General features: G+C 37.6%; 2 protein-coding genes across 4 annotated transcripts in view; one reads left to right on the top strand and one right to left on the bottom strand.

Annotated features, from left to right (window-relative positions):
* Positions 1–7080, top strand: part of LOC145483679 (tetratricopeptide repeat protein 27-like) — a 22106-nt gene extending 15026 nt beyond the window's left edge. The window contains exons 19-30 of the mRNA XM_081462218.1: positions 169–264; positions 1032–1085; positions 1672–1770; positions 2394–2446; positions 3187–3265; positions 3987–4073; positions 4196–4256; positions 4489–4541; positions 4633–4710; positions 4828–4939; positions 5621–5721; positions 6548–7080. Of these exons, the coding sequence (XP_081318344.1) occupies positions 169–264; positions 1032–1085; positions 1672–1770; positions 2394–2446; positions 3187–3265; positions 3987–4073; positions 4196–4256; positions 4489–4541; positions 4633–4710; positions 4828–4939; positions 5621–5721; positions 6548–6664 (990 nt within the window). The 3' untranslated portion in view covers positions 6665–7080. The remainder of the gene's footprint in view (positions 1–168; positions 265–1031; positions 1086–1671; positions 1771–2393; positions 2447–3186; positions 3266–3986; positions 4074–4195; positions 4257–4488; positions 4542–4632; positions 4711–4827; positions 4940–5620; positions 5722–6547) is intronic.
* LOC145483681 (uncharacterized) lies at positions 6946–23916 on the bottom strand. 3 transcript variants are annotated; one of them, XM_081462222.1, is made up of 17 exons: positions 23804–23916; positions 19847–19903; positions 19281–19366; positions 19006–19033; positions 18720–18802; positions 18445–18497; positions 17720–17879; positions 15623–15756; positions 14833–14884; positions 13121–13207; positions 12516–12664; positions 11913–11969; positions 11491–11647; positions 11000–11107; positions 10435–10535; positions 8679–8781; positions 6946–8088 (listed from the first exon to the last, which is right to left on the bottom strand). In XM_081462222.1, exons 1-17 carry the CDS (start codon positions 23856–23858, stop codon positions 7735–7737), a joined length of 1824 nt encoding a protein of 607 aa, XP_081318348.1. In that variant the 5' UTR covers positions 23859–23916; the 3' UTR covers positions 6946–7734. The 3 variants fall into 3 exon arrangements, 2 of the variants coding, with proteins under 2 accessions (XP_081318348.1, XP_081318347.1); XM_081462221.1 differs by lacking the exon at positions 23804–23916 and adding an exon at positions 20643–23776; XR_014048947.1 differs by lacking the exon at positions 23804–23916 and adding an exon at positions 20643–23776 and having other exon boundaries at positions 8010–8306; positions 8446–8781.

Here is a 23916-nt window from a genome sequence, read left to right as displayed (position 1 = left end):
CCGGGGGGTACGCCTTATAATGGCTTATACGGGAAGGCTCCGCTCGAAAGGGTGTAACCCTATCTGTATTTCATTGCACTTGTCGTTTGGTTTACTCAACTTTTAACATGTGGTCAAGGTAGTCTAGTTGTACAAGGTATTTAGTTAATGGTTACATCTGTTCTTTAGGATGCTAGCTGTTACGAGAAGGCCTGGGAACTATCAGGCCATCGGAATTCAAGAGCCCAAAGATCTCTGGGATATTTGTATTTAAGGGCTAAAGAGGTAAGATATGTTTTAAGCACAATACAGAGCGGTTTTGCCCTGACTAGAATGACAGGTTTTTAGTTTCAACTCTACTATTCGGGACCCAGGCATTAATCACCTAATATGTAAAAGTCACTACTACAATTGCGATTAAGAAACTGCTGACCGTGTCCTGGTGCGCATATATCCCGTTTGGAAGTCTCTGCACTGGAAGGATTTAGACTTATATTTATACTCTTGAAATGACGCAACGAAAACTACTGGATTGAAAAGAAAATTATATTATAGTTAGGTTATGCTTAAGAAATATGTTATCCAGTCAGCAACACAAGCTACATGGAAAAACATTTCCGAGTTCAATCATTTATTTTATACGAAAGTGATGCTGCCATCTGAGGTAAGTTTGCTTCATATGAATCTGAGTGGTGGAGCGACCGACTGGTAGCCGAGAACTCGAGAGCTTTCCTTCTCTAGTGCTATGTTAGACCAGTAATCTGGCTGAAAATAAAGGAATGCTGGAATACCCTAGAGTTAAGCAGTGCGATCTCTCCCTTACTACATGTTCACTTATGCTGCAAACGCAGACATCATTTCATGGTTATTTTCCAGTTTTCGTTTACATTATTTCATTTCAAGGGCATCTGTAAATTGGCTTGTCTCCATCTTGGCTTTTGTTATGTGGTATGATTCTAAGCACATCTAGTTTCATATTCTTCAAAAAGGACTGAATTAGTAAAAAAGTGGCTCATGACTTAAACTAACACGTATGTTGTGTTGTCTTTTAGTATGCGAAGTCAATACCATGCTTCCAAAAGTCGCTGGAACTCAACTCATTGCAGGTATGTACCAAGTTAAACAAAGAGAGCTGCAAAAATTACCCCCCTGATACTATAAATAACGTTATACCACAGGTCATTGGTCATTATCTTTAAAACTTACAATTAAAGGACAAGATTACAGCGAAGTCATTAACATTGACTGATGAGGGGTGGGTGTATTGTGGCTTCTTGACTCGTGATTTATTCGGAAAAATGGTGTGTGAAAAAAAAAATGTTTTCCAAAATGTTCTGTCACGAATAGCCACTATGAGCCATGATTTTGATCCTCATTTTTGTACATATATCACAGAACATATTTAACAATTATTCCACGAGTGCGTGTTGGATATAAGATGATAGAGCCAACGAGGCGCAGTTGGCTATAATCATCCTATATCTAACAAGCGCGAGTGGAATAATTGTTTTATTAAAAAGGCCTCCAAAACATAGAAAACTAAAATAAAAATAAAGATTAAAACGCCCCAAAAGTTACGCCTACGCCTACCATATTTGTAGAGTATGGTATAATGGTAAGCAAATGAAAACTCTTGAACTGCATTATCCAATGATCCAGATTTTAATAAAGTATATTGTTATCTTTCTGTAGCATGGAGTGTGGTTTTCCCTTGGTTGTGCAGCAATGGTGACAGGAGATTTCCAACTCTCTTCAAAAGCATTTCATCGCTGTGTTTCACTTGATAGTGAGGTATAATACTAACGTGCCCATCAAAGTTAATCTCTTCTTTCCAGAAATGTCTTGACTGTAATAGATTAACTCCATTTACTGTGCGAGCTGTTTTTAGCTTGCTCTCCGAGAAAAATGCTTTAAGCAATGTTTTGAAATTATGTCAAGAAAGAAAAAAATACTGGTGCTAATACAGTAATTGGCTGGTTACTAGTAGCTGCTGTCAATCATGATAACGTGTGCTGTCGTGAAGTGAGCTCAAAGGTAATTTGAGGCGGGCGTCAGTGGGCGCGTGACTGTTACATCACTCATTTGGTAGTTATGGTAACGGTTGATGACAGTTTTAAAGTCATGTGTTGGTAGACGTTGAACGTCTGCCCTGTCTGTTACCGCTGTAATCTTCTAGATTTACAGCAAGGATTTGTTTTGCCAGTGGCTAATTGTGAGCGATTTATCCTGATGCTGGGCTTGGTTTTGTTTGTGTATTTTGTCTTGTTGTTCCAAGTCAATGTGAACCTTAAGACTGTAGCATTGGGGTATTAACTATCAGCAACTGATTGTTTCCGATTGGATTTGTAACTTTTTGTGAAGTAATCTATTTTGAAACATTTTTAGAGTGTGATTTTATGACGTTCTCTCAACAGAATGGGGAAGCATGGAATAATCTCTCTAATATCTACATAAAGACAGGGCAAAAGTAAGTAGATTTGGTTTATAGGACTGGAACAACACGTTTATCAGTCTTATTATTTTTGCCCGCGTGTACTAAACACTTGCAAAGGAAGATAAAATCAAAAGAGTAGGTAGAAGAAAACGAACGAAACATGCAATATCAAAACCAAAAGCAGAAAAGGAGGTGCAAGACTGGGGAAGATAGATGTACCACCCTGAAGATAGAAGTGGATTACGAACGACTAACTACAAAATGCAGTTTTTTTCAAGATGACCATTCCTGATGTAACTCTGTTTGTCCAGAGACAAAGGGAGTTGAGAAACCCTGCAGACAATCTTACGCGTGATATTCCTGTTTACTGAAAACTGGATCATTGGATAATGCAACTCGAGAGTTTTCATTGGCTTAGCCATCATGGCTTATGAGCCATTATACCATACTCTACAAATACGGTAAGCGTGCGCGTGAGTTTTGGGGCGTTTTAATTTTTATTTTAGTTTAGTTTTCTATATTGTGGTGGCGTTTTTAAGAAAACAGCTAAAATTCACTCGTGCTTGTTGGATATGAGATGACTATAGCCAACTCGCGCTCGTGGAAGAATTGTTAAATATCACGTGCAAGGAAATAGAAAGTAGACACAGCAGCTAGTTTGTTTAGGTTCAGTTCCTTGACTGGCTGATTGTCACTGGCCAATAAGACCCTACAAAAACGCTGTCTAAATTAAATAGATGATTTGTGATAATTTACTGAATGTGTAACTTTAGAGTGCGAGCACACCTTGCTCTCAAGGAAGGTCTGAAAGCCAACTATGGCAGCTGGCACATGTGGGAGAACTTTTTGGTGGTGAGTCTGATTGCATTAAATTTATAAAAATTAAAATTTATGTTTAGAGATCTATTAAAAAAGAATGTAGTTTTGACATTAATCCAGCTTTTTGTGTTAGTAATTAGTGTTATCGTAATTATTCGTGTTATCGTTGGTATGTTGGTATTAATTTAAGTTACTTGTTTGTAAATTATTAGTACTCATTGTAATTACTTACAGTATGTTAGTATTAGTATCAATGGAAGTTATCTGTTTGTAAATTATTCTTGTACAAGTAATAAATATGTCCAAAAAAACTGCGAGTTTGATTGCGTTGGCATATGAGAATATTTTCACATACCAAGGAAAGCAAGAATTACTTCCGTAATTGCTTAGAAAAATATCATGTCTGTTAATATACGGAAAAATAGAATTGCCGTTGTGTGCTGCAGTATGAAGCAATGTCCTAATGTAAGGCGAAGTGCACCAGCATGGTAGGAAGGCTCGCGTGGTAAGCAAGTGATTAAGTCTTCCGTCTTAGCTCTTGCACTTTGTTTCATATTCAAGGAACTTTTGTTAAACTTCTTTGGTTGCAAGCTGAGAATGTAGAGTTTTCATTTACCCACTCCTCTCGGCAGTGATGTTACCGTGTAGCAGCGCATGCTGCTTTTCTCGAGCCCCTTAACTATACCCAATTCTACATAACCAGTGCGTAGTTCTCAATAATTGTGGTAAAGTTAGTTCTGTCGTTCCTTGTTAGGTTAGTGTTGATGTTGGTGCCTTCAGTGATGCTATTTCAGCATATCATCGCTTGATGGACTTACGAGAAAAGTACTGTGATACAGAGGTGAGACAGAAAATTCTATCCTTGTCCTTCCGATTATTTTGGCAGATTTTAATTAAGGTTGGTGTTTATCTTGTTCGTAAGATCGATAGTTCCATGTATCTGTACTTTATTTGTTGTTGTAGGTTTTAGGCATTCTGGTAAAAGCGGTGAACGAAGGAATTTTGGACAACCAGGATCAACCAGGTGGGTCGAATCTTTGGGTAGATTGTGTTTTCATTTCTTATTTGTGATGCTTTCGGGGAATTTTTTCTTGCGGGACACAGCGGGTAGTCCCGAGCGGGAAAGATAGCTCCATCTTGCCCCCCTCAGGTAGCCAATCACAGCGCAGGATTTGGTTAATCTTTCCAACTCACGGAGCTAGCCACATAATAAGAGATGGAGTCCTTTTACTAATCAGTTGGATTTTATTTTTCAGCCTCAATTCTTAAACCAAAGATGCTTAAATTGATGGGAAGGCTTACATCACAGGTACAGTGTTACAGTGCTTGGAGTCAGCTATTTTGAAGCTTTTGTTACAATGAACGTAAGAGAATAACCAGCAGTTGTCTTATCTGTCAAGGTCACCAACAATTTTGAGGTGTGGAAGCTTTACTCAGATTTGTACCGAAATGGCGAGTCTCAAGAAGACAAAGAAAAGGTATGTTATAGTGAAACGAGGGCAAAGTTTGTTCTTGTCTTGTACAGACTTCCAACGAGGGGTAGAGATCAGTACTGGCAAATTCTAACTGTATTTCAATTTTACTGATTTACACAGGCGTTAAACTTCCTGGTCAAGGCCCATCGCACTAGAACCCAGGCTCCAGGCTGGGAAAATGATGTCAGCCAGTTCAAGGCAGTCATAGAGTTGACTGTTCACCTTTGTCAAAGTAAGTAGCACTTTGTTGGTGTAGCGTATCTAAAATTGTTAGATTTGATCAGTTAAGTTGTCAACAATTTACACTAAGTCACTTGGTTTAAGTAACCTTGCAACCCTTCGTTCAAGAATAAGCTACAGATCAAACCCTAAAGTACTAATGATAAGTTAATTTAGATGGTGAATTTTAAGCTCGGTAATGAAATGTGACACCATGTCAACCAAATGTCACACCAGTAAAGTACTAGTTCCGACCAGCATCCCTCTGGCTTACCAAGTTCGATCTTTCTTCAGTTCTTCCCTGGTTCACTGGCAGTGTCCGTTAACAATTTACAACCTACGAATTGAGGATGGAAAAGAGACCTGCTTTTTAAATCACTGTCGCATAAGTCCAGAATCTGCCTCTTATTTCATTATGGCAATGGCATGTAAAGGTAATTCCAGGAATGTCAACAGAGGACGCTGCGAAAGAAAGTTACAAAAATTCGCAGCGATTTCGAATAATGAGAATTATGTTAGACTAAGATCTAGGGACTAAAAAACGTAACAGTGCACTGCTAAGTTGATGTAATAAACTGGTTCTTCTTCCCATTTATCTCATTTCAAACTGATTCTCAGACCATCCCTTGGCTTTATTTTCAAGTAGTGTGTGTTACGTTTTAATTATTTCCCTCATTCATAATTGTAATTACAGTGTACATGGAAGTTAGCCAATGCAAAGACAACAAGGCTGAATCAGTGCAGCTTCTGTCCTCAGCTAAACTCAGTCTCAAACAGTTGATTACAAGAGCTAAGGTCAGTGAATTTATCGCTTGTTTTGCATCGCTGTCAGTCCAGGCTTTATGAAGCTGAGGCGAATATACTGGATGGCCCAAGAACAGCGTTGTTTTCTGATAAGGGAGATCTTCCTTTTCCCTTTGAGACTGGAAGTGCAGTTCTCGTAGCTTGTCTCTTAACTCACAATCGATTTTTTCGTATGACCTTGGAAGTCTCTTCGTTACAGTTTGACTTGGACGTGCCAATGGTTGAACAGATAGGTTTGTTTACCTGTCAAATCGTAGTTAATGTGTTCAAATGAAAATCGCTCTGTTCTGTGAGTGCCACACTACGCCGAAGGAATTTGGAAACGGAGGTTTCACTATGAAAAGCCATCAAATGTTTTTGTCTACACTACGCGGGAGTAATTCATAATGCATCGATCACCGGTCATTCTGGATTCGTGTTTGAGGAAACCTCGGCCAGGAAAATCACATGATTATCGTGACGTCATCGTTGTCGAAAAGCTCCGTTTTCAAAATGTTTTCCGACCACACGAAAACGCAAAGCCGGCGTTTTTAAATTTCCCCGGTTTGAAAAGTGTTTTCGAAAAGCTCCGTTTTCGTGACGGATTAGTGTGGACAGTAAGCCTATTTTCAAATTTCTCCGGCGTGGTGTGGACGTTGCCATAGTCACGGACGGCCTATAAGCCTACATTTTCAAGTTTCCGTCGCAATCTTGATTTGTTGTTACCCTTCAGCTATTTTCTACCCTTGTTTTAGAGTTTTCCTGATTGCCTTATAAATTAAGCATTTCGTTGCATCCCATTAATGATTATGACATAGTTTAACATTCATTTCAACAGAAACACCACACCGATCCACTTACTGGGGAGATTCATGCAGAACTTTCGCAATCCGTCATGGACTTAGAGGACAGTCTACAGAGAACTGTTGAATTGATTTCTAATTTTAAGAGTTAACTGGATCATGTTGTGATTCAAATGGATGAAGCACTTCTGAAAAGCCCACTAATAACGTACCCGCCGAGATGTAACCTGTCTATTTCCTGCGAGGATTCAGTTTGTTGTCAAGCCGCACAATGGAGCCAAAAATCGACTCACAGGACAGTGCAAACCTTCCAAAACCTCGCGCTGAATGTTTAGTAACTACAGTAAACAGAAAGTGGCATTTGTAAAATATCATTTCTCCCACCGCTAATGATAGGTCGCTAATATGGGGATACAGAAAAACACCACCACCATATGTGAACACGTGATTTATTCAGAAAAGAAATCGAAACAAACTGAAGTCCACACGCATCTGAGTGGATTCTATGGGTAAAAAGATTTATAAAATGACTGTCTGAGGAAATGCTAGTTGCAAATAGAGTATTAAATAGTAATGGTGTATCAAATATACCTATAGAGCGTTTTTAGTCACGTGGCCAGTACTCATGCAAATTTATTGGAACAAAAGAAAGTGTTTACATCAGAAAAGAGTTCAACTCCCACAGGACTGGTTTGATACACCATATGGCCGCCGTTTCAGTGTTTTTGGACAACATTATTCTGTTCAGAGCAGCGTCAAAATCAACGTTTGGAGACCAGAATAACATAAGTGCTACATTTTCTTTCTTTGAAACTTATCCCAAGAGAACAAAAAAGGAACGCTTTTAGGAAAAACGGCGGGAATAAGACAAAAGCCAAGATGTTCATAACGAAAACTCACGTCAGTGGCCGTTAACTGTTGTACAAAAAAGAAACAAAACAAAACAAAACAAAAAACAACAACAACAACAACAACAACAACAACAACAAAAAGACCACGAGATGACATAAAAAATTGGCGACAAATTCCTTCCCTCTCCACAAGAATGTCACATCACATGATAACCAAGTTATTTCTCATAGGCGCGAGCTTTGCTATTGTCTGACTTCTCGTTACTTTTTTGGTACTATATTCTAGTTTCTCGTTACTTGCGGCTCTTCTGTATATTGATTCTGGCTTGACGAAAATCCCTGTAATATATCCATACATCGTGGACGAATTGTTAAGCTGTAAAGTAGAACCTGCTGGCAGACGTCACTGGAATTCTAAACACACTGATGTCCGTTAAGGGAAGCCGCTTGCTTAAGATGCGGTGCAGTTCATTCAAAGACAGCATTGGATTGCCGTTAGAATCTTGCTGGATGTGAAATTCCGATGACAAATTAGAACAAAGATGAGGTGCAATGGGCAACAGAGGCTCGTCTCTGGAGTAAATGCCTTTTGAATGCGGATTGTATGATCTGTGGTCCGTGAACTGAATTGACAAGTGAGGTCCAGTAACAACACCCCAGTCTAAACAACACAGATCAGTGAGTCTAAACACAGCTTCAAGGCAGTGACTGTTGACTGCACTATCCTGTGGAATAATTACAAAACAGAACATTACTGAATCGCAGTAAACATGCAGCGAAATACAATGAAGAAAACACCAATCTGAAGATTTGTTTTAGAGTTTGATTCCAAATATCTTGAAATTGAAAGATATCACTGATCAAATGTTTAACATAAAACTGTGTGGAAGCATGCTGTGTTTTCAAGATTGCCACACATTTATAATACATTGACTTATGTCCGCTTAGACTGCGAGCAGTCTCTCTTTTCCTCGAAAATCCGTGGGAAGAACGTAAAACAAGTGAGCATGCGAGCGTGACTGTGAGCGTGACGTGCGAGGCTAAATTGTTTTGCGTTCTTCCCCACGGATTTTCGAGGAAACGAGAGACTGCTCGCAGTGTTAAGTCCGCTAAAAAAAAAAGCGATACACACTTTCTAGCACAGCTACATTTTGTTTGTAGAAACTAGACGAATTGTAAAAAAAGAGCGCAAACACTTCAACATCAGTTAACGGAGATCAGCGACCGAGAGCCCAACTACTACACCTCTTCATAAAACATTGCCTCATTCCTGAAATTTAAGTTGGTTACTGAGGACTTTAAAGGGTTATGATACCTCGACTGGCCACACAGAGAGTGTTCTGAGACTTGGTAGCATCTGAAGTGCATCAGCCAAAGTAGAAGAGATACCAAACATAATAAGATCCAGATGAACAAGTCTAACAAACCACAAATGATGCAACTGTCAGTCGTATTCTGATATACACATGGTACATACATGGCTCACGCTAAGGATATGCCACCCTAAATAAATTTGCATACGTTTTATACACTTTACATAAATTATTTCAATAATTACTGTAAGAATTTTTGATAATTTACCTATGACAGAATTGCATGCAATAAATTAACATGTAACGAAAGGTAAGGTGTATTGGTAGACAACGCAAAAAGTACAAGGGGCATTAATATCTGTTGAGATATGACGGAAGGCAAGTGAAATACAGTCGAACCTGAATATAACAGCCACCCTCGGGACTTGAGGAACTGGCCGCTTAATTGTCAATTTCAATGGCGTATTATACACGAACACTTCATGCAAGGAAACAATAGGACAATGAACACTCTTTCAAGCGATCAATACTTTAAACAAGGTTCAGTGCCAACTTGTAACTTAACGGTATAATGTACGTAACATTGTGTAAAAGTACTGTGCAATAAATTATCCTCTACTCTTCTACGGTATACAGTACTGTATTTCTGTGACTTACAGTTCACAACAAGATATCTCATTCCGTCATATCATAAATGTTGCGTTCAATTTCATAGTTGTTACATTCAATTTCACAGTTGTTACGTTCAGTTTCACAGTTCTTACGTTCAATTTCATAGTTGCTACGTTCAGGGTGGCCGCTTAATACAGATAAAAATAACAAAGAAAGACAAACATAGGACTACTACAGGGTGGCCGCGGCCGCTAAACCCTTTGAATACCAACTACGCATATATATATGCGTAATTAATGGTCGTGCTCTTTGTACCACTGGTGACGTCATTAATTTAAATATGATCAGATATTCTTGATAAGCAGATAGTAGTGCTAGGCTAGGCCTTTCCGCACAATGGTCAGGTATAGATATCGACGACATTCCGACGTCGCAAATCGAAAAACAACGTTATCAGATTTGGTGCAAAAACGGTGGTAAAATGGTCCACTACGCCTATGATTGATCAAGGTCCATTTCTAAGCTTCGCCCGTAATTAACATCCAACTTTTCACGGCAGCCAGAAAGAACATACAATGCAAAAGGTAGCCAGTGTAAAAGGGCCGAGAAAAACTGAAAGGAAAGGGGCAGCAAACAAAATTGAGAAATCAGTGGCAAAAAAAAAAACAAGTCCAAATTTTGGCTTATGCGCATGCCCTGAATTAAAATTTTGCTCAATTTTGTACCTAATCCTCGAAAAATCTCTCCACTTAGTAAAAAAAAAGCTTTCTTAGCAAAACTTAAGCTTATTTAGCGTCATGGCAGCTAAAAAACCTGACCAAACGGTTAAAAACGGTATTTTTGAGCGAAAGTTTGGTATTCAAAGGGTTAATAGACGTGGCTGCCCAATACAGACAAATACAGCGTTTGTATGAGCGCAAAATCGGGAGTTTGAAAACTGGCCGCTTAATAGAGGGTGGCCGCTTAATACAGGGCCGTTATGTACAGGTTTGACTGCACATAAAATGAAATGCTTTTCCAAATTACAACGTAGACAGCTGATGACTACTACCTTCTACAATAATATGAAACCTGACCGATGGGACAAAAATATGTTGAAATTAAGTACAATTGGTAGATCTGTGTACATTAAGCAGCAATGTATACCTGTGCATGTCTTTCAAGGCTCGTCCCAGTCCATCATCACTCCTCCCACACTCTAGTCGTAAACACCGTAACTTTGTAAGGTAACCAAGGTAATCGTAAGTCTGAAAAAGAAGAAACACAGCTGTATTGACAAACCACACACTAACAAGTTCACAGTTAAAATCTGGTGTGAGCAAGAAGGTGGATGAAAGTACTCGAATAACGTCACATAACATTACACATTTTAGCCGTGCAAAGACCATTTGACCATTTTCAAATGAAATCTTAGCCAAAAATACATCATGAATTATCAGTAATACCGCACAAGTGAATAGGTTTTTTCACGCGTTCTGATTGGTGGACTGGGAGGTGATTAGCGAAGTACTATTCATCTCCACTTCGATGAATTGTTACTTAATCATCGCTATACCGGAGAACTGCACATGTGCAGTGTGAAATAGCAAACGTTTTTCCGTGAAATGAAAATTGTAGGATTTCTAAAACAGTTTCAGTGTTCTATCCAATCCATTCCACTTCAAAAGTTTCAAGGAAGTTCTACACCAAGAACTGAAAAAGAAGTTCTCACCTCGTTGTCCCAGTCAGAACAGTCTCCTATTTCAAGTTCCTCTATGTTGGACAAATGTCTGAGAAATCCAAAGTCAGAACCAGGGACATTTTTTAAAGTGGTTAATGACTGTGAAAATCAAAAGAAAAAGACTTTTCAATTGAGGTTATTTTAATATTTTCAATTTCCTCACTGACGTCTTCCAAATTTTCGTTCCCCTGCATGAAGTGAAAATTTCAGCTACTGTTAACCGAAATTCACAAGTCTTGCAAACAATAAACGACTGCAAAGACATTGATTTACACCCGAAAACCTTGCTTGCTTATTTCGCGTAGTTCTAGTGACAACAGAACTAACCTAACTCCCTCCCCTCCCATCCAATACAGCCACGTCTTACTACTCACATATAAGAGCATATCGGGTAAATAGTAAGCGATGAAAGCTACAGGCTGGTTTAAGTATAAACTTCACTGTAAGTAAGTAAACTGCAGAAATTGTGTGCTAAGTGTTACCAGTTTAGTGAGATCTTTGAGATTACTCAGTGCTGCCAATCCTCCACTGAAGGCAAATGAAGGGAGAGTTAAGCCACCACAAGCTGCTCGCAGCTGAAGTCTCCTGAGAGAGGTGAGTTGAGCAAGTTTCCCAAAATCCAAGTGTGATGTGTACGACCTTAAATAATGGGAAAAGAAAGAACACAGTTATACAAGGCACCTGTGCATGGTTGCAGATGGGATGTAGGGCGAAATCATGACTGTAATGAACTCTAGCAATCAAATTTAACAGATTTCTGTTGCTCTAAACTGGCGGAAGGTTCGTGTTAAACACAACACAGGACCAATGATGCGGCATGATAATCGTGAATCTCCTGAAGTATTGAATTGGGTTAGTATGTACATGTAGAAGATGTAGTAGGAGTGGGGATCGTAAAACATACCATCTTTCTGGTTCACTCTCGATATCACTTATCCATTCTGCAGTTAAGACTTCCAAGCTGTCGGATATAAGATATTACATGCGCCAGTCAGTAGCTATTCACAGCCGAATATATGAGGCAAACTGAGTATTGTAAAAAAAGTACCGTAAGAATCACCATTGTACTGATGAAGACCTAACACTCGAAACGAAAGCCTCACAAACTCGTAAAAGCGGTAAATTTACTTTTATTGACGTTGATAAATAGCAAAGAACGAGGAGTCAATTAGTTAGGGAGCAGCACGAAAAGAGGCAAGCCTGGAACAGGTTACTAAGGACACGAAACTTACAATTTACAAAGTATGGCTCGCACTCTATTTTCTTCATCCACACAAAAAGTCTTGAAGACTAAATACTGGAAACTTCTCGATTCTCAATCATCTCTGTTCCTTTCTGAATCAGTTTGTCATGTCAGTCTTGATTGTCTCATATGACCGATACTTATTATATTTTGAAAATTTTGTGTATAGCATATTACATGTCATCTGACTTCATCTTGTGGCCCCTTTAACCCTGTAATATTATACCATCATATTGTTAGCAGTTTCACTGAGTCACTACTTACTCAGGTAAACATTCTGCTACTTGATGAAGAATCCATGTTGGTACAAGCCCAAAGTCTAGCCACCTCAGAGCAGATAGTTGACGAAACACATTTCCAATGGTTGACCATGAATCAGCAAGATTCTTGCTATGTACAAGGCCCCTTAAGTCCTGCATATCAAAGAACAGTTCAGAGTTTATATCTAAGTGATAACGGTATTTTCACTCACTCACTTCACACCAGTCGATATTAATAAATAGTCAACAGATGTATGAAAGAATAATACTAGAGGATAGTCCTTATGTACCAGCATACTCAGAGCAAAATGAGTGTCAGGAGGGTACTTCCACTTGGCCAAAAACTTTGTACGAATATAGTACTGAATAAATGAATAAAATTGCTGTGTACAGTGCAATCAGTCCTACACGTCAGTTCACTCTGCTTTTCTTTGAGACTTTTATTGCGTGTGCAGGGTAATAGGGTGGAATGAAAAAATTCAGGAATATAGTCTTATGACTATAATCAAAATTTTCTAAGCAATAGACACACTTGTAGTAATAGCCCAATCACCTACAAATGCTACATCATTAAATTTAACCTGAAATGGATGTCCAATTATAACATACCATTCTGTGAGTAGCACACTGGACCATCCATCTTGCAGGCATGTTCCAGTTCTTAACTTGCAGTCCATGTAGTGACACTCTTCTCCACTGTGAAAAAGAATTCCCTAATTGAAAACCAAATGTCCAATTTCTCCTTAATGAAATACATCTTATTAGATGTTTTGGTGTGTAGTATCGCTGTATATTTTTACGAGTCAAAATACAAACAACACGTAAAAACATACAGCGATACTACACACCAAAACATCTAATAAGAGATTTATTATCCAACTGCTGTAGTCAATAAATTTATCAACGAAAGAGGGAGAGTGTGACAGTTTTGCGTGCGCACACCGACCTGTACAGCAAACAGGTTTTCTACTGTACAAATAACTGTACAATATCACTGTATATTTGTACTGTTATTTGGACGGTATTCGCTGCAGTTGGATAATAAAGGCCAATAGTATACAAAGTCACGAAGAACTGATAACATAGCAGAATTATTTGTCCTCATTTGTAAGCAAGTTCCAAGCATGTCCAACGCTCACCACTTGCTCTTGTCGTGAAGGTTAAGATTCAAGCAGTTCAAGGGATATGACTTGTGCGAGTGGTAAAATAGGTATTACAATTGTTTCAAGTGGTAAATGTGGTACTTTTCATTGAAATAAATTAAATCGTCATTCCACAGTAAATGGTGAAACTGCATCTCATTAAGTAAGAGACCCTGTCAACTTGAAGGAGTCGTAAAACTGGTGAAGCTGCACACAATATACTAAATAGACAATCTAGAGTTACGCCATGTGCAGGAAAAGTAGCAAATTACTTGGCAGACAATTAAAACAAAACTATGCATGCAAACAAACAAAAAAAGAGCCCATGCAATGTATACCTTGTTCCATAAGTGTGTACAGGCAAGTGGGATGCTTTAAGTGCGAAGCTCATGAAAACAAATTAAACTCAGTATGCATGCATACAACACAAACTGTGCACACAAACAAAACAAGAACAACCCAGGCAATGTATTTTCGTTCTATAAGCGAGGCAAGTGATTTGTTTTGTGTAAGAAGCTCACAGAAACAAATTAAACTATGCACGCATACAACTTACATTCGAGAAAATTAGTTTCCTTATAACAGTAGAAATGCTACTACGACTTCAGAAACTTGAGAAGTTCTTGTTTACCTCTGTCTATTTGTGTGTAATTTTGCTTTTAAAATCACCGGCTTTCTTCACAAGTGTGTTAGCGATCGTGTTCATGATAAAAGTTTGGTATCAATTTCATCCACTCTCAGCTTACTGGTCTTTCAACAGAACTTGTACCACATTTACTGAGGAACATAGTGACATACATGTACGAAGGTAATTTGATGACAGTTACCATTTCAGTTATTTACTTGCAAAGCATGTTAAAATAAATTGCTGTCAGAATGTTTCCTTAGTACGCATCTTCAGATGTTACAATCCATCGAGAATAAACAGGAGTGACGTAGAACACAGACAGCTGGAGTGTTAAGCCAGCCAAAATGAAATTCTTCAGAGGGTATTGCGGGTGTTCATATTATACTCTTGGAAATTCCAGGGGGTGGGTTATTTTTGAGCTCATAAAATGGAAATTCTGGGGAAGTGGGTGCCGCACATGAAATTCCCTCTGTGGTGGGGTATGGATATTTTCTGGAACTACACAATGACACATAGTTCAGTCCTCAAAACGCATTAAAAAATGTTCTCACCAAGATGGGCTGGGATGATACTTGATTCCATGTAGTACAAACACAGCTTGCACTGCAGGGGACAAAAACATTAAGTTATTAACATGTGTATATATTCACTATTGTTGAAGACATTCAATTAGCTTATGTTACATAACTTAGTATAATAGCCAATTTCTGCATGTAGCATAACACAAAGTTGATGACTCCACTTAGAAAAACAATTTGTATAAAAGGCCACGGGACAGGAAGCTTAGTAGGTGCATTGGCTATTTAAACTAATGACTCAAATGTTAGAGCATAATCATAATATAAGATTCACACAATTTGACTCTATAGAAAGAAAATGGTGATCACTCTTCCTTGATTAAGCAGAATAGTAAAACTTGATGAGTGTTCCCTTGATTAAGGGCCCTCCATCACACTCACTCTACCTTAAGAGTCAATCAGTGACAGCTCAAGAGAACGTGGAATTACAGGTTAAAGGAAAAAAATTACACTCCAGGGAACCCCAAACAATCCAGCTTGAACCTGGAGTCCAAAGCACTTTAGGCCACTCAGGTAATTTATTAGGTTTAAGCTTGTAAAATGTCTACATTCATATTTTATGGTATCAAAAATGTTTGATATTTCTTTCCAATATTCTTTCCTGGTTGTGTTTCTTCTTAATTTATCTATTTATGTCGTTGTTATTTTCTATCAATTTTGAGACGCACATTTTGAAAATGTATGTTGAATTTGCACCATGCAAGTCCTTATCATCATTAATTTATTATTAATTCATTATTATTAATAATACTATCGTCACTACCTGCACAGATCAATGAGGGGAAGATAAGACAAGATGTGAAGCAGACAATCAAATGAAAGCTTCAGGATAGGACATAAATCTGTTAATTTGATTTTGACTTTAAGAGCATTTGGGTTTTCAACCAGCGAACAGTGCTGCAAATGAATGTACAAGAAACGACTTTAGTTCAACCCATGATACAAAGAAGCTCAATAGCATGGTGTCAAGTATAGCAAAGTCAATCAATCTAAATAACATACACTGTATTACAACTCAATGATGCCTGATTTGCCTGATTTGATTTACAGGTTGCAATACACAGTTCTTTATTCAGTTTGCACTCATGACCTCAACATCACAAGGTCCAATTGCTGAGAGAAACACAGCAGGATGTGTGACACATACACAAATTCTTGGTGAAAGAAGGTGGAAACAATATTTTATTGTTACTTAATTGTTTCAATAACAAGTGTTGAAGTTAACAAGTCTTTGTGAACCTCTTGAAAGTGAAAACGTCAGTGTTATATTCCACCAATCACTTAAATTAAAAGGGCAACTGCAAGAAGGGAAGCATTGAAGTGCACACGATCAGACGGTTCAAGTGTCCAATTACAGGTATCCAGTACAGGTTTGAACAGCTGTAATTGGCCACCCGCTAGATCACAAACCAATTCTGCGAGAAATAGCTGAATGGAGAACCTGAATCACACTCACGAATTACTCATAAATTAATCTGATAACCCCTAACATTTCCACATAGTATATTTCTGTCATTCTTTCCCACCCTTCTATTTTATTTACTTTTTGTTAATTTTCCTATTGTAATGTATTTATAAATGAGAATGTTTGTTATTAGATTATGATAGACTGACATGTGTAGACTAGCACTGGGGAGTTTAAGAAAACCACGACAGCAATGGCAATGGGAATGTCGCTAAACAAAAGGTTTAATGAGCAGAACAATGGCTGGGCATGTGCGTCATAATTCTTGATACATTTCTTTGCTGTCCTCTGCAAACAACAATGTGAAATGACCAAATTCTGCGTTGTCCAGAGAACGTGAACCACGACTGCTAACTTTTTATCTTTATTTCAAATGTTTCGCCCTGTCCCAGATTCAGTTTCATGATAGTTTTGACATTAAGAAACAAACGAAAATGACTTAAGAGTATCGCGAGATTCGTAGGTAAAATATAAATTAAATAATTTTTTAATTGACGTTGTCCTCAGTGTTGTGTCCTGGTTTCTTAAACTCCCTACTAGCTATCTGAGGGCCAGGCCAATTGTAACATAAAGAATTGGTTCATGCTTAGTATGTGTATGTCGAGTTATGGATGCACATGGGAAGTTTAGAGAGCACCAAAGAAGCATAAGAGTTGCTTGAGACAATAGCCGAGAGCAACCCTAGCTTCTTGAGTGCTCTCCGAACTTCCCAAGTGCATCCATAACTTGACATACATACAGCTAAAAGCATGAACCAATTCTTTTATAACATGGTGACAACATATTGGGCACTAAAACATGTTTTAATTGTGATCAACTACAAAATTCTTGCAATGCATGGTGAAGGAAAACAAAGGCCATTAGGATCCTAACACACCACAATCAGTTGAACGACAATGCTTAACCTGGTTTGTCAATGAAAAATTCGCTTCTTTGATTTAATTATAATGAAAATGTAGGCAAACAAAGTCAAAAATACTCAATGAAAATGTAGACAAACAAAGTGAAAATACTCAAGTTTTAAAGTAAACATCTCTGCTCGGCAAAAGTCAAAGGCTTGAAGTAGGGTTTGGATTGTTCAGAATAATCTTCACATTGCCGAAACTTAAACAAAAGGAACTCGCACTAACCTCGACGGAAATTTTGCAGCTATATTGAAAATGCACACATCATGTTATATACGCATGGCCGTGTGTATATGGAGATTTCGTTCATGATGGCTCAATAGGAATTAGGTTGGACTAGCGTGCACGCTATTTTATAAATCAAGTTGACTTGTAAACCAAAATAAAGATGACTGATCTATATACTGTATACAGTTTTGTTATAAATGCTTCACTTATCCATTTTACTACTCTACAAGTAAATGTACAGCTTAAATGAATTGTAACTCACTGTGCAAATGTAGTTGTCTTTATGTTTCTTGATTTCAGTTGGTGTAGACAGAAACACACATTCTGGGTGAAAGAAGTTCTTGCAGTTGGTGCACTGTAGTGATGGTCTGGCATTATTACGATTTGGACAATATCTTGTACATATCACCAATGTAGACCATCTACATATTAGGGAATAAAATCATTAGTCCTATGCTAAGTGACAAAGAAGAAGAGTGGAAACAAATTTGGACTCTGAATCGAGCAATAGATGCGCAGATTAACTAGGAAAAATAACTTGCCTACTAAAATAGCAATCCTTCATGAATCCAAAACAATGGAGCATTGAATTGTGGCATTGTAGAATCGAGTACAGCTACCACGGCTGGCAATTTAAGCTGCAATCCAGCAATATCCACCCTGATGTCTGCAACCAGCTTTACAAGATTACAGGTAAGGTAACAGACAAATAGGCAAAAGACAAAAAAACGCAGCTTGGATGACAAATCCAGGCAAAGCTGGAACTGCCACCTGTCATCACCATATGCACTGCGTTAAAACCACTGACTGAAGGTGTCAGTCAACTTCACTGGTGCTCTACCTTGTTTCCAAGGTGTCCAGAATGGAAATGCTGTGTTTTATTACTAGCATAGCTCTTCACACTGATTTCAACATTAAGCTTGTTTGGCAAACTAGACCCACAAAAGAATACATATAATTTAGATGTCACATAAGCTCACAGCTTACTTGGATTTTCTCCATGGTTCCTGTGTTGCTATGACTGAAATGGCACGAGAAACCTAAAATTTAAAATGGACATTGAGGTATTTCACACATACTATTAATTTAAAATACATGTTTTCACTGCATGTGAAGTCAAAATATCTGAAGTAAATCATGTGATTTACTGGAAACTTTCCCAGAACTTTCTGTACCATTTGCTCCCATTCTGGAATTTCTTAAAATGTTTGTTGTCAATATGGAAAGTAGGCTGCACTCAATGGAAAAAAAGCACATCATACCTCTCTGTCTCCTCCACCAACTAGAACATGACTGTCAAAAGAAAACCAATCTGGAGACAAATAACAGATCTTCTCTGCTCTTACTGGTGAAACAAAAAATCCATCAGTCAGAAAGAATATTTCTTTCCTATAGTAAATTAAGAAGTACATAGGGGAGGTAACATATTTTCCAGATGGTTGCAAAAGGGAGTATATTAAATAAATAGTTTAATGTCTATTTAACCATTTGATAGTTATTTAAAATTAATAAGCAATTATGTATAAAGTTAATGTAATTTATACTTACAATATTTTTCTACATCAGCTCGGCAATTCTACAAAAGATGATAATTAAAGAGAAAATGTTAAAAGCATTTTTCTGTCACACAATCAACATCTGAGGACTGGAATTACAAAGAAACTAACTTTCTGAAAATCATAAATTAAACTATACCTTACTTACCTCCCCTTCACTTCATCCCTTAAAATCAGCAGTTAAGGCTAACCGTATGACTATAATTATTGAACTTTTATCAACAAACATGTATTAAAATGTACAAGTTCAACAGAAATATTTCTTACCAGTTTCTTTCCACAGGGTGTTATGTAAATGACATCACTATTTCTGCCAGATCCTATATGCCTATAAATAATCTCCCGCTGCCATCCTGATGAAGAAAGAGGATGGTTTTAGAGGTTCAGTTATTCAATAGCTCCTTGTCAAGGTAAAAGTGACAGTCAATATACAGTATTTATTATCTTTTTGAAATAATTCTAAATTCCTTTCTACATCATTGTTTCTATGTTCCATACTTTATTGTTATGTGCACAAGTTGCTAAACAGGTTGTTTTCTGGAAAGGCTGACAGCTTCTTGTAATTTGTTATCAGTTGGCACTGTATAATATGTACATCTAGGTCCCATTTATCAATAAAAGTGCAACTCTCCCTGGAATTTCATTCCACCCAGCCCATCTGCGGCGTTCCCTATAATTTTTCAATGCAGTGTGTCAATAAGGAATTCCAACGGGTCACTTCCCAATGCTCCCAACATAACCTTATCGGGTTTTTGACCTGAGACCCCTCATGTATCTGGAACACTTCCCATCTGACCTGACTTCACCTAACTTGTTCATTGGTGTCATCTTACCATAGTCAAAAGGTTTCTGCATCTGTGGTATACTGAGTAACACAGGACTGTCATCTCCTGCTCAAAACATAAAATAAAATATCATGATTAAGTCCACGTTAATTGGCCTACACTTTCTCAGATTTCAATCCTTATTTTGCTGCCCAGTCGAAAAATGCCAAAATTTAGCAAATCATGGTATGCTTAATCTTATAGTATATATGCCTTGGTTCCTAACAGAAGGAGAAGAAAGAGGATTAAAACAATCTTTGCAGCGCAGCAACATTTAGACCATTTTAGGATTTAGCTTTTACATCTATATTTCATGGAAGTGTTTAATATGATAATTATAATTGTAATTCAACTATTCGCATCTCTAATAATTTTAGGTTATTTGTATTCATAGCACTGTTCATTTTTCATTAGGTTTGTAATTTTATTTTCCAAGGGCCACAAGTTGATTACCCTTTGGCTATTAAGTGTTAACATTCCTTAAATTAAGTCTTATTTTTATTTTTATTTTTATAGGAATGCCTTGTCCTTAGGTGGCAGCCATCTTGAATAATGAAACTTTTACCCAGGAGGGTTCCATCAAGTCCGTCATGACCATCCAATAAATTACATAGATTTAGCCAAGCCTAAAAGTGGAGCTCCTGATTGCAATAGCTAACCATTAAGGAAAAAGAGGATTTGTTTTCCTTGGATCAGAAACTCAAAAAACAATCACTTGTTCAGCATGTGGTTTTGCTATTTTTTCCCATTAAATTTTCACAAACTATACCCAATTAGCATAACCAAGATTGTAGAAAATACGTACGCAATACATCAGAGACCTTCCAAGAGACGATTGTGCAAGGAATATGTCGGAAGAAAAGTAAAAAGCGTGCAACAGACGCACAGTCACTTGACAACCTAAATTTCCAGATCAAGTAAGACATTAAGATAACAATGTTTCAATGTAAGATCATACACAACATTCTTGCAACTAAAACGACTTGTTTTAGAAACAAAATTTTTGACAACAATGTACACATGGTAGTACCTCTAGATAATAAATTGTGTTCTTACGCTGCTCTTCTGTTATAGCCTATTGGAAGACCTTTCAAAACTGGTGGACAAATAAAACGAACCAGCAACTAACATTTATCAAATCTATATAGCGTGATTCTATACAGGGTTTTCAACAAAACAGAACACAGATACATGTACTAGCACAGATACTAACACTTACAAACATTATTGTTTTAGCTATGTAAACTAAATGATGTAAGTAGCGTTAACTATCATGTTGTACTGTAAGTGCTGTTGTAAGTATTGTAACCAACTGTTTTTACTATAATAGTAAGGTTTAGTACTGTGCTGTAATATTACTATTTTTCTCTTTTTATTTTGTTTAATTTCCTATTTATTTGTCAGTTAATAACTAAATAAAAAAAATATACAAACAAATAGCCCCTCATGACCTCACATGGTCCTTGGGATATAACTTCTTTGTTAAATCTGAAGGGTTAAATAAGCTTTATGCATCCACTACTGACAATTTAGGGTATATGATTGAAAAACGTTACTCTGGTTTAAAAAATGTAAAAATGTTAGTAAAAATTTTTGTAAAAGTCCCAACATTTGGGCTAAAACTTCAGCCTTCATCAGGGGAAAGTGACAAGGAATTTGTAAAAAGGCACGGTCTTATACTATGCAAATCAGCAAATCGAAGCTAATCATATGTTAATACATATATTGTTTGTAAGTCATTCATCATTATCATATTTTATAATTTTTGACAATCTCATTCTCAGAGGACATGATTCTCTGGGTAAGTACTAAAAACTTGAGATTTGTGGGAGATATCGGAAGGTGAGCCAGCGTTAGCCAGAGTGGTTACTCTCTATGCATGTTCAGCAACTGCTATTGAACTTAAACATATGTGCACAATCAAATTGAACCAAAATTTTCTGACTGTTTCCAGAGTGTAGTGCTTTTGGTCATTACTGACTATGGGGTTCGATCTGGGGACGAGATTGAAATTTGAAAATTTTCAAAATTATCAAACAGTAACAGAACAGAAATTTCAGTGGAAACTTCAAAACACACCTTCAGAATAGAGATTACCCAGCTAGAATTGTAGAAAAACACTTGTCAGAGATTAACTTTCAATAGAAAAGTGGCACTAGCACTGAAAATACTGCCCTTTGTAATGCAATACCACCTGGAGTTGTCTAACCTTAAGGACACACTCACGGAAAAAAGGCACCTTATTCAGAATCAACCAGGACTGAGAGAAATCTTCAAGGAGTACCCCCCTTCCCCCCACCTGATTTCGTATCAAGGAAATCCATAAAAGATGTCCTAGTAAAGGCTAAGCTGTGAAGGTTGTAATGAACCAATTCATCTGCAAACTGGAGTGGTCATGCAGGCCCGTCAACACAGTTTCTCTTTTGTAGAAATTTACCAATTAACTTACATTATGTTGTTTAGCATAAACAGTGACCTGAGCAACTGCAAAAGCCTGTTGTAATACCTTAGCATGTAAAAGCTCGGTGTCTCATCAGGAAACACATCATCTTGTCATAGTTAAAATACTTTGGAACTCGGCGGGATCGGGATGACATGTCTGAAGTAACTGAGCAGGATGTCAGGATGGAGGAAAAATGGTGCTAGGAAGCAGGATGTGCTAACCCTATTTTGAGCCCCCAACCTTAAAAACAGGCTTGCATCTGCCACTGTATATTAATGTACATGCACATGAACTGGCTCCTGGAGAATTAAACAAGGCACACTAATTTCACTTGTCAGTATTTTCAAAGGGTCTTCAAACTTTTCCGCTGTGGCTACATGTCCGGCAGTTGGACAGGTTTTTTAGAATACTCCGTGTCCGGCAGTAAGACTTAGAAATTTTTTTTTAAGTAAAACACTGTAAATTGAATTGAATTGAATTGAACCCGGGTCGCTGGCATGGCAAGCGATGCTCCTAACCACTGCACCACAGCAACCGGCTGGCAAATTTCGGAATTTTTTAAAATTATTTATAGAGTTACCCTTAGCATTATTGAAAGCTAACCGTACACAAGCTAACCGGAGAGCTATTTAGGCTAACCGCAGTGCTTTTTAGGCTAACCGCAGTGCTTTTTAGGCTAACCGGATTGCTATTCAAACGTTTTGACTGCCGGTCACTTTATAATAGTCTACGTTATAAATCCCAATATACCGGGTGCCAGGCTCACCAAAATTAGTATTCAGCCATATAAACAAGGATTTCACATTGTTAACTAAAATTTTTAAAAAATAATTTTGACTGCCGGACACGGAGTATTTTGAAAAACCTGTCAGGCTGCCGGACATAGAGACACAGCAAAACTTTTCAGCTGAGCATGAAAACTTTGAAAATATATGTGAATAAATCGTCAACATATTTTACTTGCCTCCGTGGGATTAGCTACATAAACTATCCCCCTAATGTCTCTACTGTGCCAAACTTTATTAACCAATGTAAAATGCCACCTGATTATAAACGCCAGCTGCATAGAATCTTTACAAACGATGACGATACACGTAGCAAAAATGCTCTAACAACTGTATTAAGGTGATTCGAAAGCTGAAACCTTCTTTATGTGCTATCATTGATGGTCATAAAATAAAAACGTAATGACATAAACTTATAGATGAATTAGCATAAGAGACATAAGAAGATCAATTTGTTTAATATGTCGCAGAACTGACAAGTCGTATAATCAAGGGCAGTTGCATACTTATGTAGCTTTTCAGCTACAATAATAACCTCTAAGCCTTGCATTATAGAAAATGAATTTTCAACTCTTGATTCAACAGCTCGCATAAGCTTATTTGCTGCTCGTATGCAATTCAATCTTCGCTGAACAGGATGTTGTGATCGCGTGCACAAGAAATCCAATAATACATGTATGCAAACGAAAACATATGTAAAATTTAAAAATAATTTAGCTCAACGTTGTTACCACTTACCAAAATGATCGTGTGGAATGACTTGGCATTGCGAATTCGGTCTCCTTTTGGCCATCTTTGTGTCATAAATTCTTCATTCCAATGGTGCTATGCTTATCGATTCGCCAGCGTGA

This window comes from Orbicella franksi, chromosome 4, assembly GCF_964199315.1.
Source record: "Orbicella franksi chromosome 4, jaOrbFran1.1, whole genome shotgun sequence".
Classification (NCBI taxonomy): domain Eukaryota; kingdom Metazoa; phylum Cnidaria; class Anthozoa; order Scleractinia; family Merulinidae; genus Orbicella; species Orbicella franksi.
The sequence above is the reverse complement of the archived record's forward strand: the minus strand, read 5'-3'. Positions and strand labels throughout refer to the sequence as shown.

Coding starts and splice junctions, on each gene's coding strand:
- LOC145483681 (XM_081462221.1), bottom strand. CDS start 20,763: ATGTCTTACTTGATCTGGAAATTTAGGTTGTCAAGTGACTGTGCGTCT. Junction 13,208..14,832: donor TATCATCCCAGCCCATCTTG/GTGAGAACATTT, acceptor TCTTTTTCACAG/TGGAGAAGAGTGTCACTACA. Junction 10,536..10,999: donor GTTCTGACTGGGACAACGAG/GTGAGAACTTCT, acceptor CTTCTTTTTCAG/ACTTACGATTACCTTGGTTA.